The sequence below is a fragment of the Neltuma alba genome, unplaced genomic scaffold, assembly GCF_004799145.2.
Source record: "Neltuma alba isolate B1F8T4 unplaced genomic scaffold, ASM479914v2 tig00002074_pilon, whole genome shotgun sequence".
Classification (NCBI taxonomy): domain Eukaryota; kingdom Viridiplantae; phylum Streptophyta; class Magnoliopsida; order Fabales; family Fabaceae; genus Neltuma; species Neltuma alba.
In genome coordinates this window covers 1-16,176 of record NW_021632730.1, presented here as the reverse complement: position 1 = coordinate 16,176, position 16,176 = coordinate 1, and the positions used below count along the sequence as shown (strand labels likewise).

The window sequence follows — 16,176 nt, the reverse complement described above, 5'->3', positions numbered from 1 at the left end:
TATAATTTTATCTCATCAAATTTAGGTATGGATGATAGGAGAAAAAAATTTCAAGCTGCAAACTCTGATTAGAGAATCAATTGTAATGAACACAAACAAATGAATGTTAGTCTTTTCCTTTTATATAATTACATTTCTAAACTAGAATTTTGGAATTGTTCGGTTACAAAATAAAATTAATGTTACATGTTGGTCTTAAAATGTCATTCTCTCCTTCTATTAATACTAAATTAATTAAAATAATACATGTATGACTATATATACACACCTATATAAACACACAGCCACCTATCTCGCTTTCTTCTTTCTCCTCCTCTTCGTCCCCATGAACCAACGATAGAGACGCGATCGCGAGCGAAGAGAGAGAACGGCATGAAATGATGAAAACGACGGCCATTCCCGGATTCTTCCTTCTTTCTCTCTTCCTCTCTCTCTCCCTTCTCACTTACCTCCGATACCATCGCCGTCCTTCTCCGCCGCAAAGCCGCCAGGATTATCTCGGATCCACCCAAGATCTCAGGATCCGAGGCGGTTACTCCTCCTACGACGCCTACATCCGTCGCCAGCTCGACAAGACGCTCAACCCAAAGCTCCGGAAAATCTGGACCACCCGAGACTGGGACCGGAAAATATCCGTTTTCTCACAGTATTTTCAGAAACTCCAGGGCGAAAACCTCCTGAAAAACTCGTCCAAGTCTCTGTGTATCGGAGCTCGGGTCGGGCAGGAGGTGGAAGCTCTGCGACGGATAGGAGTATCGGAGTCGGTGGGGATAGACTTGGTTCCATATCCGCCATTGGTGTTGAAGGGAGATTTTCACGATCAGCCATTCAAGAATGAGACGTTCGACTTCGAGTTCTCGAACGTGTTCGATCACGCGCTGTATCCGGAGAGATTCGTGGGGGAGATAGAGAGGACGTTGAAGAAAGGAGGGGTGTGTGTGTTGCACGTGACGCTGAGCCGGCGGCCGGATAAGTACTCGGCGAACGATCTGTACAGCGTGACGCCATTGAAGGAGCTGTTCAGAAGATCGGAACTGGTTCACGTACGTAAAGTTGACGCTTTTGGGTTAGACACAGAAGTCGTCTTTCGGAAGAAACAATGATTTTAATTCTAATTATTTTCGTCGCGGCAAATTAAAGGACTTTTCTTATTTTCCCTTTCTTTTTGTTGGATGAATTTATAATTTGTAGAATCTCTGAAGAAGATTTGGAATGCTGCAGTTGCATTTAAAGTTTACAAATTGCAGGTAGTTCTGCTTTCTTTGTTGGGGTTCATTTTGACCCTTTTGTTCATAAATTGAAATGGAAAGTAAATTAATGTCTAGAAATTATATTTAAATTATTTATTCGTTCTTATCTTAATTTATTTTCTTTTTTGGTGATCAACTGTTTTTTTTTTTTGGGTCAAAAGATTAATCAACTGTTATATATGCATGGAGATTACCCGGTTTTGGTGATGAGCAACAGCACCCATCACTTGATGAGCAATCTGAATTTAACATTTTTAATTATTTATTTTTAAATTAAAAATTATTTTTTTAAAGAGATAGTTAAGAAATTATTTTTATTTTTGATTTTACACCATTAAAATAATTATTTTACAAAATAAAAATAAAAAGAAACTAAATATAAACCATCCAAATTAAATTTAGACGGTTGAGAAAGCTTGATCTGAGTCAAGGTAAATATGACCTGAATATAATATTGCGCATGACGGATAGCTTAAAAACATGATAAATTCATTGGATTTAATATCACATTTGGCCGGATTAAAAAAAATGAGGTCAATATAATGTGGTATCTTCTAATTATCAAAAAGCAACATTTTTAAATTGCCATGCAGATAGCCGGCGGACATATAGCTATATTATATATTGCCGAACCTCAAAATTTTGTGGTGGGTATCCTATGAAAATGGAATGTGGGGGCAATGTAGAATTATATATATCAAACGAACATATCTCTAGCCAACGAAGCTTGTTTGATGTAAATATAAATAAAATAGTATCCCAATTGATTTCATTATATATGTGGGGTTGATCAGAAAAACTTTTATTTTTAGAAATAAATATCTCTTAATTATCTCCAAAAAAAGATTACTAAATTTAGTCACAACGATTTTAACAGGCATATATGCATGAGAAAGTAGAGAGATATAGCAGCTGGAAAAGAAAATGCATACTTATCTGATACAAATAAATTTCCAACTACCATGCATATATATCCATGTGTGTTCGTTTGTTGTGAGTTGTGACCTTCTCAAAACAGCTCACATAGCCTAACTACCATTCCCATTTGTTTTTCTCCATCAACAAAAAAAAGTCACATGCGCATACACACACACATAATACTACCTTTGGTCCTAATTATAAGAGTCAATTGACTAATTTGAAGAGATTAAGGAAGTAAGTTGAGTTAGTTATTTGTCCTAAAGAGGTGTTGTCTTTCCTAAAATATCATTGCTAATCAAATGTATTGACTAGAATTCTTATTATTAGAAGGGCTACTTTAAAAAAAAAGTATAAATATAAGAGACAAAATGGATCGGAGTCTTATATTTAGGACCAAAATAAAAGTCAAATATAGTCTTATATTAAGGATCCTCTAGTATAAAAAAGGAAATAAAGTGGGCAATATATTGGAAAATGAATAATTTATGCAAAGCGTGAGGTGAGGAGGAAGAAGAATAATGGTGTCGAGGCTTTGTGGGACAGAATTAGAACTTGCCCGTGACAACCGCCGTTTACTTTATCTTCCGTCTTCCTCCGCTGCGCTTTGGACACAGAAAAAGTGTTTACCATTTCCCTCATACTCGGATCTAGCTAGCTTCGCTAGCTACCTGCCAGTTTGTTTACGGGCGCACACATGCCAATCATATGACTCTAAATGGATTTGATATGGGGATCATATCAAATTCCAATTTCTGTTCAAAATTGAGCGGCTCAGTATATTTTATTCTAACTACTAACTTTTTGATCAACCGGTTCGCGTGCTGATTTCACCTCTAGGAGGATGAGAATTCAAAGCTCATTTTATCTTAACTATTCATGTTTGATATCAACAATCCAGATGTTATAATTTTTAATTAACTATTTTCAGCCAAATAAAATTATTTTCTTGAATAAAGTGATAGCTAAGAGATTATTTTTATTTTAGATTCTATACTTATTAAAATAATTATTTTAAAAATAAAAAAATTAAATCTAAATGGTCCATAAATGGTTTGGACAGTTCAAATAGGATAAGTTTTGGGTGATCATCATAAAAATGGGTACTCAAATCAGTTCCACTTTTTGATGATGATGATACTTCTCATCTTAGGATTCACGAGGTAACTAATATTACGTGTGGTCTTTAATATAATACTCTCTTCGGTTTAAAATATAAGCTAAACTTTGTTGAAAGGGCTTTTTTTTTTTTTTTTATAAGATAACATTCATTTTTGTCTAAGTATTTAATGAGTTTTTTTTTCCAATTTTACACCAATATATTCTTTTTCCTCTTTAATTTATTTATTATATCTTTTACATATTCTTTTTATTAATAAGGGTATATTTGGGGGAAAAAAGTACATGTTTTAGATCTTTATTGTTTTAAACTGATTCTAACTAATTTTTTGATAAACATAAATAGATAAAGTTTATCTTATATTTTGAACTGGATGGAGTAGCTACTTAACTAATTTGAGTTGATTAAAAAAATTAATAAAGTTATTTATTTGTAACAAATATATCTTAGTTTTCGGGATTTTTACCAAAATGCTATGAACAGTGAAATAAAATACCAAAATGCTACAGCGTGGGAAGATATTACCGAAATGCTACACTTGAAATTCATCACCAGGAGATGAATTTATAAACTTCATCTTGCCCTAATCGACTTCTTCAATAAACTGAGACATTTACAAATTCATTTGGTGGAGATGACTTTTAGAAGTTCATCTGGTAGAGGTGAATTTTAGAGCCCCTAGGCCACTTTTGTCCTCTTCTGCCTTCATTCCGTACGAATATCTGAATATTTTTTTAAAACTAAAAAGAAATTTTCAAAATGATACATTCTTCCCAAGACTGATAACACATTTTAAAAAAAAATATTTTCTGCCTTACCCATACGTCTCAATCATCCTTCCCAAGAATGTAAGCTTTTTTATTGTTGACCTATAAACAGTAAAAAAAATTTATCAAAACGCTATACTTTAAAAAGATTTACTAAAATGTTATATTCGAAATTCATCTTCAAGTGAAAGTTTTCCAAAATTCATCCACAAAAAGAATAATTTGTTCGATATCTTTCATCATACTTGCAGTGGAAGTTCATCTTCTAGAAATCAATATCAAAAATTCATCTTTTAAGGAACAATTTCAAATTTCACTATAATGAGTAAACAATTATTGGAATGAAAAATCATAATTATTAATTAGAGGATATTATATAATATTAGTAATACTAATAATGATTATGAAATTAGGATGAACTAATAAGATGTATCAATTTAAAATAAAAAAGTAATGAATAGATTTTGTAAAAAATAATTAATAACAAATAATAGTTAAGTTTACATGAATGAAAAATAATAATAATCTACCTTACAAAAGGTGACTTCCGGTACCACACCTTATTCTCCTTCGCATACGTTGTGGCTGTTGTTGTTGCTGCATGTTGGCTTCTTGAGATTGAAGTGTCTCATTTGTTTGTGTAGTTGGCATGTTCAAATCAAATCAAGGTGACTCATTCAAATGTATGGACTGTCAAGGGGTGATAAATGCTTCATTTGATGGTCTACCATGCTTAAAAGTAGAAGCATTATATTCAGCAGAAAATACTGATGGATTATCTAATAAGGTCATGAACGATTGAAATTGAGAAAGATTGGCTGGGTCAGAAGGGGACGGTGATGAGGGTGTCATGTAATGAGGCTCAAATTGTATATGAATGAGAGAGATAAAAGGGGATGATGGTGAGGCTGACATGTGATCAGCTTGACTAAAAATTAGAGGCTCTTGTTCCCTGATGTTTTCATCTTCAATTATAGGTTGTGTTGACAAGTAACCCCCACGTCGCTTGCTTAGTCTATCTCGAGGAATTTGTGGCGAGACAACTCAATTGTTGGTAGAGCAGGTTGGGGATTCATATTAAAACGTTGTTCTCTAAGAGCAAGCAAAATGTTGCGTTGGTCTTGAGCAACCCTATCTCGATAATCAATGCAATTAGGGCATGTTAAACTAGAATTTATGGATAGCCTATATAACTCATCCGCTGTCAGACTGAAATAAATAATAAGATATCGAGTTATAAGACTTTTAGTATGAGGAAAAAATGGTATTGGTGAAAAAAGAAGAAAAACATACCGCGCAACTTGTATCACCACTAATACGTTGGATCCATCGCCTCGTATGTCTCCAATACTATTGCATATATTGAGATGTTCGATCAAGTTCATCAAGTGTCATAGGAGCATTAATAACTGCATGTGGCCATCCATCCCATGCTTGAATAAAGTCTGAGTATTTGTCAATCCAATTTGTAGTTTTGCCTCGTAGTTGCATTGTGTGGTAGTTTCGCAAATGAATAGGCATGGCAGGAATTGGTTGCTGACGATCGAATTGCCTTAATACACGATCAGGGTGATGCCATTCAATAATATTAAAACATATCAGAGGAACTGAGGCACGCCAAATTTCAGGTGTAGTCAAACAATACTCTGGAATTAATTGGCGCATTTCAGTAGATTCATATGGCTACCAAATTATCTCGTCGTCAACCATTCTGTCTCACATTCTTCCACCAGTTATTACAAAAAGTAATGTTAAAAATCATATAATTTAAATAATATAAGTGCATATCAAATAGTTGTTAAGTGAATTTTACATACTTAAAACCCAATGGAGGTAAGAAAGGATACATATTAGAGTGCGGATCTGGATACACAGGTCATTATGGTGCTAGCATAGGGAAGTGATCCCATGCCCATAAATGCAGCAGTGATAAGCATCCTTCAATCCCATCCTCAGTTGGAAGGCCTAATTGTATAGCTACATCCTCTAATGTTATGGTACACTCTCCACGTGTAATGTGAAATGTATGAGTTTCAGGACGCCACCTCTCAACAAGTGTTGAGACCAAGCCTCCATCGTATTCAAATTGTCCTACTCTAGTAGTACCATAAAATCCGGTTAATATTCAATAATTTGATTGGGTGGGTCAATCATTCTATTAGTGTGCATCACTCGTCTAGTATGTAGGATTCTATTAACCTATCATAGAAAGAAAAGGAAAAAGGTTAGTATCGAAGCATAGAATTTATAATCTATAGTAAATAGATTTTACTTACATTATCATTCCACACACGTTCTGAAATATGTTGAGGTTGCATTTATAAAAGAGAGTTATCCTTTGGGCCAAGGGTGATAATCTCTTCTGGAGATTGTGCCATTTTAAAACGTCTCTGTATAAATTAAAGAAAAATTTACAAATAACATAACAGATAATCAAAGTAATTATAGTTTAATCTTCACAAAACATAATAATTTATTATAACAAGTGAACTACATAATTTATTATTTGGATGCTACACTTTGTGGACACGTAGAATGGTTATGACCAACTTATCGGCACAATGCACACTTGTTAGGTTGGTTGGGAGTGATCTAATCCATTTCATTACATATGCGACTTGAACGAGGATGTCCTTTTTCTCGAATCATTGATGGGTTTGGTATTAGAGTAAGACACCCATTGGTTGGAACTTATTATTATAAGCTATTTGCATGGTGTCTAATATGAAAACAGGATCCACGTATTGCAAATGGTCTATGCCTACTCGTGCACATGTAGCAATGTTATGCATGCATGGATACTTTTCTGCTTGAAACTCTCTACAATCGCATTTTTTTTCAATCAAGCTAACCTTGCAATATCGACGAAATTGACGACATTGAACATTGTAGGGCTCCACAACCTCAAATGATGTTGATATTCTGTCAAATTCTCGAACAACATACGCAGAAGCATTTTGTGTTGCTATGTCTAACTTCTTCGTCATTGTCTCAGAGAATACTTTACCAACTGCAATTTGTGCATGAATTTGTTGGGCACGTTTGACAAAATAGTTGTTGACTCTATACATAGTTGCCTTAATTAAACTAGTTATCAGCAAGCTTCGAACACCTTTAAATAAACTATTCATGCACTTTGCAAGGTTAGTTGTCATGTGTCCAAAGCGACGGGCTTCAAGGTCATATGCACACGACCATTTCTCTTTTGGGATGGCTCTAATCCATCTTGCTGCAGGTGCATGGTACAATGCTATCTCTGCTAATTGTTGATCAACAACATGACATTCGTAGGCATACCCTACAGAAAAATATTAGCTTATTAGAATGTTTATAGAATCATGTAGTCATAAAATCATAAAAAGCACAAGGAATCTCACCAATATTTATAAACCTCTCTTTCAACCAATTTGTTCTATGTGCTTTGTGAAGATTTGAAGCCACGTGCCGTAAACAAAAAACATGATATGCATATGGTGGTTGCCATCCTACTTGGGGATTAGCAACAGCGGCTAAAATTGAACGATGCCTATCTGAAATTAAACAAATTCCCGTTCTTTCTTTTATGACACATTGGCGCACAAGATATAAAAACCATGCCTAAGCAGATCTTGTCTCCCCTTCAATTATAGCAAATGCAAGTGGTACAACATTTCGGTCACCATCTTGTGATACTGCCATAAGTAACGTGCCCTTGTATTTTCCATATAAGAATGTTCCATCAACTTGTACAATAGGCTTGAGGTGAGAAAATGCATCTATGCATGGCTTGAATGCCCAAAAAACACGATGAAACATTTCAACTGGTTGATCATTTGTACTAACTTCAGGGAATTGTTTATTTGAAAAATATATGCATGATTCAAGCATGAAGTATTGAACTGCAGCTAACCACCTTGGGAGTAAGGAATATGAGATCTCCCAATTCCCAAAAGCAATCGCAACTGCTAACTGTTTTGCTTTCCATGCTTTTCTATATGATACAGTGTAACCAAATATGGATTGGATTATTTCAATAATTTGTGACACTTTCACATCTAGCTTGTCAGTTACCATTGCCACAATACAAGATGATATAACATCAGCATCTAATTTTGGATGGTCTAGAGTTAATGATGTACTCAAGCATGTATGAGGGCCCCCATATTTTGTGATCTCCCAAAAGTCTCTGCTTTCTTTCTTGCAAGCCCTTACTCTCCAATTGCAATTTTGTCCATAATTAATACAACGATATTCTTCATATTTTTTACATGAATAGTGAACCCTAAATGTATGATGAACTCCAATAGAGTATAACTTCACTGCACGTCTTAGAACACAGATATTGCTAAACATTTTTCCAATATATAATTCTTCATTATCCCCAACATTTAGAATATTATCTAATTCACTAAACTCAGGAGCTCTAGCTGACTCGACGTGAATTTGTGATAAGAAAGCAGTTGCAAGCTCATTCTGCTCGTTCATATCATCATATTCATTATGTTGTCATCATTATCACTCCCACTACTGGCATCTAAATATGAATCATATTCATCTTCATCCTCAAATTCATCCACAATGTCTTCTATTTGAGGAAAAGAGCATGATGGTCCATTGTTGCCACCATCTATGGGAGGTTCAAATGGTTGAAAATTTTCCATGTCATTGCTGAACATGGACCCTTGTTCCATAATGTTCACCTCATTGCTACTTAACGGGAGTGTATTTCCTACACAATCATCCATTGGTTGTGATTCTACATGACCATAATCTGAAAAATTACATATGTTGGCATACAATTCTGCACATGTCAATTGAGTTGAAAATCTTCTTCTGACTTGCCACATTTCTTTTATATCTGCATCATCCTCCAAATTGCATGCTTGGTATTGTGGTGGATTTATGCATGTAGGATATCTATATACTAGATTTGTCACCATTTGATTGGGAGGAAGTCGTAACTTTTGTCCAATAACTTGCTTCAATTTGTCCAATGTAATATTTTCATCAACTTTGATTATTTTCATGCTGTTGGACTCAAATGTTGTACCGGCTTGGCCATTATAAATTCGTCCATTTGCAAATATACATACGAACTCCTTTCTATGATCCATTCTATTTCCTAAATATTACATTATAATCATTAATTAAGTACAACTGGGAGAAGACAAAACTTTGAAAATAAAAGACTCACAAATCATGGTTTCTCATGCATAGTTCGCATAGGTTTAAGTCTAGTGCTAAAAAAATTATTCATATATATATATGTATTATAATTCTATTTTGATTCATTCCGTACCTTTTAATTAAATTTATAATAGTTTTAAAAGTAATATCAAATCTATGTATACTATAGATTCTTAAAAATTAAATTTTTTATGATATTCATTTTTATTAATGAAAAAAGTTTAACAAAATATTGCCACCTGTTTTCTTATTAATAAAAATTTACTTTTATATTATATTTTATTCTCATTATTTTATCCAAAATATTTACTAAATAGGTAAAAATTATATTATTTTAAGAAAAAATTAGGGGGAAGGACCTAGAAAAATAATATTTATTGAGAAGGATCTTAAAAATTATAATTATTTATAAGGACCAAATACTAAAATATTAAAATACGCTTAACTAAATCCCTACATTTTTTCTTATCATGCTTCCATTGAATAGATCTTTTTTATAATCTCCTTAATTTGTACTAAAAAAATTTATAATCTTTTTCTTATCAATATTTATAACAAAATTTATTGGAATCAAATCAAAATCATTTATTATTAAGCTAAAATATCTTACATATTTAAACACAATGAAATGAAATTATTCATCTACATGAACACCCTTAGCGAATAGTTAAATTTTATCTGTCTTTATTCTATTCCAATTGAAATTTTCTCTTTTTTTCAAACATCTCTTTCATTACTTTTAATTTTATAAATTGTTTTACCCCATATATATTTTATAAATATGTTTAAATGTAAATAAACATATTTTACTTGATTTCATTAAATACAATTTAAATTTTTATAATTATTTTTCTTAACCTCGGTTTTTTAAAACAATAAATAATTAAATGAATAAAATTATTCAGATTTATTTTTATATCTAAAATTTTTCATTTATTTTAATAATTTTTTAATTGTTAGTTACTTTAATACACACCTATCAAGATTGAGTAAAACAAAAAAATTATGAAAATTGATAGCAAATAAGGAATAATATGGGGAAAAAAGTTAAAGCTATGAATTTTTTTCTTATATATTCATTTAAAAAAATCATATACTTAAAAGATACTCCTCTAGTTTTATTTATAAGACAGAGAGAGTGTAAATTTTAATCCTATATATAAGGCACTTGATATAATTTTTAATACAAACACACATAATTATCCTTATCAAGTTATTTGCACAGTTGGTACATTTTCTTCACTCCTTTATTCAGTGCTAAATGTCCTTCAATTTTGTCTTCTTTTATGCTATTATTCTCGCATGTTCCACTTCTTCTCTCTCTCTCTCTCTATTCATCTTTTCCACTCTCCCCTACTCATTCCTTTTGTTATTCACCTCTTCTACTCTCTTTTTTTTCCTATGCCATTAGTTCTTTTCATGCATAACAGATCTGACTTTTGGAAAAAAAATACTTGATGAAAATATATATTTTTGTGCTTGATTAGTGTTACTTTTATAATCAAATTATGAGATAGTGGATGTGAAATTATTTTAATGGTTTTTTAATCTGTGTGAAATATACTAAAAGTGCCTTATAAATAGGACTAAATGGGTAATAGAGATCAAAACAAAATCTTGAGATCTTAAAACTATACAATGGAGAATTCTTACCGGCAAAATAAGAGGCACCTAAGAGTATAGATTTTTGAAATTGTTCAACCCACCACTTAGCACCTGGAGATTTAAAATAATAGTTTATCAAATAAAAAATAAAGAAGAAAATCAAATTAAATATTATAATGACAAAATAAAAAATACATAAGAGAAGTAACATACCCTCAGCAGTAGTAAAAGTATGTGTCGAATGTTTGGAAGTAAGAGTAGAGAAACAAGACAGCAAAAGAATGGAGGAGGCTGGAGCAACTAATAAAACGGGAGAGTAAGATGATGAGAGAGAAGAGAGAAGTCTGAATACATGAAGTGGGAACACAAGCTCAACATGCGGAGGACTCAGATGCATTCATGGGCTACTGGCATAAGAGGAGATGCAAAATGTATAAGTAAAGCTCGGACGATTCAGACGCATTTATGGGCATAAGAGGAGATGCAAAATATATAGCAAGCCACGATGCTACTGTAGCTTCACGGGCAAGGGAGATGAGATGACTTAATATTCTTCCCAGCTTCAGATGCATGCAAAGAGTTCAGTTGCTTTTTTAACTTAGACAAAAGTGGTTATGAGAGATTCATATGGGGAGAGGATGCTCATACGCATGGAAATGGGGAGAAAAGGACAAAAGTACTTTTTCTGAAGTTCGTCACTCAAAAATGAACTTTACAAATTCATCTCTACCAGATGAATTTGCAAATTTTCCCACTTTATTGAAGAACTCGTTCTGGGCAAGATGAAATTTATAAATTCATCTCCTGGTGATGAATTTAAAGTGTAGCATTTCGGTAATATCTTTCCGTGCTGTAGCATTTTGGTATTTTATTTCACTGTTCATAGCATTTTGGTAAAAATCCCCTTATTTTTCTTATAATTCTCTATATAATCATGTACATTATAGCAACCATATGAAAGTTCTTATTATATGCAATAAGGATATTTAGGAAACAATTATGAACTGAGAAATTATATTTAAGATTAAGTAAATTTCTTATTTAGCTCTCTTATAGCAGTGATAGTATCATGCTTTTCGTTTTGCATTATTGGTTTCTAGAGTGAGACCATATATATATATATATATTGGTATACTATAGCTTGCTAGTTGCACTAATGAACTTCATCTGGCATTTTAATTCAATAAGATTTTCATTCAAAGTGCTAAGCAAAACACGGCATTATTATTGAATTTGTTGTTTTTTTAAAAAAAAAATAAGAGTAGTAATTAACTAAATAGTTTAATACTACCTCCGATCTGTAATATAAGACATAGTTGACTATTTTGAAAAAAATAAAAAAATTAGCTAATTTAGTTATAGGTTTTGTCTTTCCTAGAATATTCTTACGAATCATATGTATTAACAAAAATTACTATTTGATGGAACTTTTAATACGTACAACTATCACAAGAATTATTTTAAAAAATGGATAAATATGAGTCAAAGTGGATTGTGGTTTTATATTTAAGATTAAATTAAAAGTCAAACTAACTCTTATATTAACGACCAAAAATAGCATTTATGTATAGGGAGTGTCAAGAAGAATTTAATATAGCCTCTAATTAGACGCTGTATGGTGTCCTTAATCAGCATTCTAGTTGCTATATCATTAAACTCAGGTTTGGTTTGCGGTCTTCACACACGCAAAATTTATGGCACCAATTCTGTTTGGTAATTTTTTTCTTGGTTGATTTTTTTAATTAACATGTAGGACAATTCTAATTATAAAGCAGACAAGGATGCAGAATAATTCCCATAGAGAATAAGAGCGGAAGACTTATAAAATACTTTTTACCATGTTAAAGAATTTGAAGTAGTAGTCCTCTAAATATCTCGATCGAACTAATTAGAGATCTGAAAGAACAAGATTAATAGTCATGTGAGAGTAATTAGATGAACACATATATATGGCATATTCTTCTAATTGATCCGCCTTCGATCCTAATATAAGAGTTAATAAGGAGTTAAATTTGGTCTTAAATATAATATTTCAATCTATTTTGTTTTATTTATTTATACAAACTAACCTTATTAATTATATATGTTAATGGAGTGTGCATCAAAGATTAGTTTTAATCCAAATGATTTAGGAGGATGTTTTAGAAAAACTAATACATATTTATGGCAAATATATAATTTAAGTATTTTTTTAATATAATCAAATTAGTTAAGTAAATTTTATATTAATGAACGTGGGTATCATTAGTAAGGAAACTAACACTTCAAGAAGTGGAAGCAAAAGTGTTCATGTTCATGCCCTAAGCTCACTCAATCTACCTCTCCTTAATATCCTAATCATTATTGGTTATTAAATAAATTAATTAAATGTAAGTTAAACGTAAATTTGATCAATTAACTTGAAGATCATTCAAGGGATATATGTTAATTATTTATTTATCCAAAATCTTATTAGAATATCTAATCTAATCTTTATTCAAATATCCCAATAATCAATATGATTTCAACGGAACATATAGGTGAATTTATATTTATGTTTCCCCCCCCCTTTTTTTTTTAAAAAAACATTATGTAATAATACTGTTTTTTTTTTTGGGTGTACTAACGGCATCTTTCTCCCAAAAGCCAAAACTAATTCCTTTCTAGACGCAAAAATCACATAATTGGGTATTGCCAATCAAAACAAATACTTTTCAAAGACATAGTAAGAATGGAATTCCTGATGGCATGTTTAAGAGACACAGCTATCTGTCAATTATGCCAAACTTTGATAACAGTTTATTTATATACTTAATTACAGAAGATAGAGATTTTCTCCAACTTTTATGATGAAGGGAATATCACTTTAAAGACATTAGATGAGCTAATGTTGAATACGAATTATGAGAAACTACCAGAAGTGGGGTTGCCCTTCAATAATTATTTAAAAAACAAAAAACAAAATAAAAACTGACATCACAATCCAGGATTAGAAGCCAAAGCATTCACAGCTCATTGTGAGCACTTTTAATTTATAGTTTTTTTTGTAGATATATAATGTTGATTTCAAATTCGCATTTCAAGTCTAACTCATAGTCTTCTAGACGCTTTCCTTCGATTCCATCTGTTGCTATATATATATATATATATATATATATATATATATATTTTCAAAGTTTCATATCAGGATGAAGAACAATTTTGATGCTTTGCTTCAAAGTGGAGATATATGATGGAGTTACAGCATATAATCAGAGTCTTTTTCAGTGTCAAAAACGCATTCAAAAACATTAACATGCAAATTCGTTTAAGAAGTTTAAGAAGTTTTCATTCAAAAGTATTGGGCACTTAAAAATTTTTTGCATACAAATTTTTCCCAAAAATTAAAATTGTCACATTGTTGCTCTTACTGTTAAAAAAGTTAACCGTCACCATCACTTTCTTAGGGGTGGTTTGGATGGAACCAAACCGTGGTTTGGAAAAGTGATTCTTGATAATAGATTCTGGAAAGAATAGATTTTATAAAAAAGTGATTTTGAGAAGTGAGAGTGTTTGGATAGTTGTTATCAGAAGCACTTTTTATATATACAAATTACTAAAAAAAGACATAAGTTAATATGATAATTACAAAAAAAATAGATTTTATGATATATTTTAATTTGAAGGAATAAATTGTAATAATATATTTTTTATTAACATTAATAATAATACATAAGATAATATAATTAATAAATAATTAATATGTATATATATTATAAAATATAAGATTAACTATGTTTATAAAAAAAATAACAAGATACATATCTTATAGGCTCTCATACTCTCCCTTTTTTCTCCAAAAGCAAAAAATTTTTGCTTTTCCAAAACCATGGTTTTGGTTTTTGGGTGGGTGGTTGGGTGATTTATTTCTAAAAACCTGGTTTGGGTCCCCAAATCATGGTTTGGGGTGTCACCCAAACACAGCCTAAGGTAGTCAATGTTTGTTTTTAATAATAGAAAGCAATATAATATTATGATTTTAAACTTTTAGAACAAATTTACATTTAAAAAATTTTAAATATCTAGCATTCTTGGGTGAAAACTTTCTAACCTACTAGCTAGTTGGTAGGTAGGCTCAGGTTGACATTTTGTTAATATGTCAAGGTACTGGTTATTTCAACTCACCACTTGACCTGTCAGGTCAACCTGTATTTCTAACTCTAATTTTAGACCCAAATAATAGCATAAACTATAGCTTGAAGTTTTTAGAATACTATCAATTCATGTGTTTTTGTGTTTGACGGATATACTAGCTAGCCTCCCCAAGAAAGGTTCGATCCAAATATTGTTACGTCAGGAGGAATCAAGCTCTTCTAAGATGGGCAACAACAAAACAGAGATTGGAACAAAGGTATTGGAAGTTACGAAGAATTTGGAAGACGATTTGGATCGGATATGTAGGAAACTTTCTATAAGAGAAGCTCTTTCTTGGAGCGCAGTCATGCTGATTCTTTCGGGCATGTGTTGGGCTATGGGACGGTGTGTTTTTTACTAACAGAAATTTCAGTTTGATTTCTTTAGAACAAATTTGGATGGTCTTAATTGCTTAATTGCTCAAGCGGGAAGAAAGAAAGATAGAAATAGAACAGGACCCACATGGGGCCCACATTGATAAGTATGCTTTACCTACATATACATATACATATATATTTGAGCACTATATAGGAGGGATCCAAAGTACTCTTGACTTAATACTATAATACTGGCCCTGAACCCTTATACAAGTGACAGAAGAGTATTGCAAGGTAGGGATGTTCATGAAGCCTAGTTGCTCGCTATGCCTGTCCAAGTCCGCAAAAAAAAATACCCAGCTCGTCTTAAAAAAAAATGGCCCGAAAGAACTATTGCGTATGTTTGGGTTGGGCAAACTGTTGGGCAGGGCTGGGCATCGGGCACGGTATGCTGCCCTGTCCATTTAGTCCTAACCGCAAAAATATATATAATTATTTATATATTTTATTTGCCTCATTTTATTTTCTATATCAAACACATTGTTGTATCAATATTCAGTATTATTATACTTATTATTTTTGAATGATTTTGAGAGTTAGAAACTAGATAAACAATAAGTTAATAAAATATACTAACAACATTTTTGTCATAGTCCACTCCTCTTAGTTACTACAAAAAGTAGTTTCATAGTATATTAATTAGTAATAACAAAATTAAGGCCAAGAGTTTCCATTTTAATATAAAGTTACATTAGATTATTTAGAGGGATATAAATAATTAGTTAATAATATAATATATTGACTTGTGGGCATAGAAGCCGTCTTGCCCAGCCCGCATTTGACCAGCCCAAACTTATTAGGGCTTTTCATGGGCAGGGCTG

General features: G+C 31.9%; 2 protein-coding genes across 2 annotated transcripts; one reads left to right on the top strand and one right to left on the bottom strand.

Annotated features, from left to right (window-relative positions):
• Positions 1-340: 340 nt before the first annotated feature.
• LOC114716685 (uncharacterized) lies at positions 341-1,272 on the top strand. The gene has a single exon (XM_028901723.1). The coding sequence runs from the start codon at positions 378-380 to the stop codon at positions 1,101-1,103; it is 726 nt and encodes a 241-aa protein (XP_028757556.1). The 5' UTR covers positions 341-377; the 3' UTR covers positions 1,104-1,272.
• A 6,380-nt stretch (positions 1,273-7,652) lies between these two features.
• On the bottom strand, positions 7,653-8,519 carry LOC114716692 (uncharacterized). Its single transcript, XM_028901735.1, has one exon. The coding sequence runs from the start codon at positions 8,517-8,519 to the stop codon at positions 7,653-7,655; it is 867 nt and encodes a 288-aa protein (XP_028757568.1).
• Positions 8,520-16,176: the final 7,657 nt, after the last annotated feature.

What these genes read in the sequence shown, in the direction of transcription:
- LOC114716692 (XM_028901735.1), bottom strand. Translation starts at nt 8,519, where the DNA reads ATGAACGAGCAGAATGAGCTTGCAACTGCTTTCTTATCACAAATTCAC.
- LOC114716685 (XM_028901723.1), top strand. Translation starts at nt 378, where the DNA reads ATGATGAAAACGACGGCCATTCCCGGATTCTTCCTTCTTTCTCTCTTC.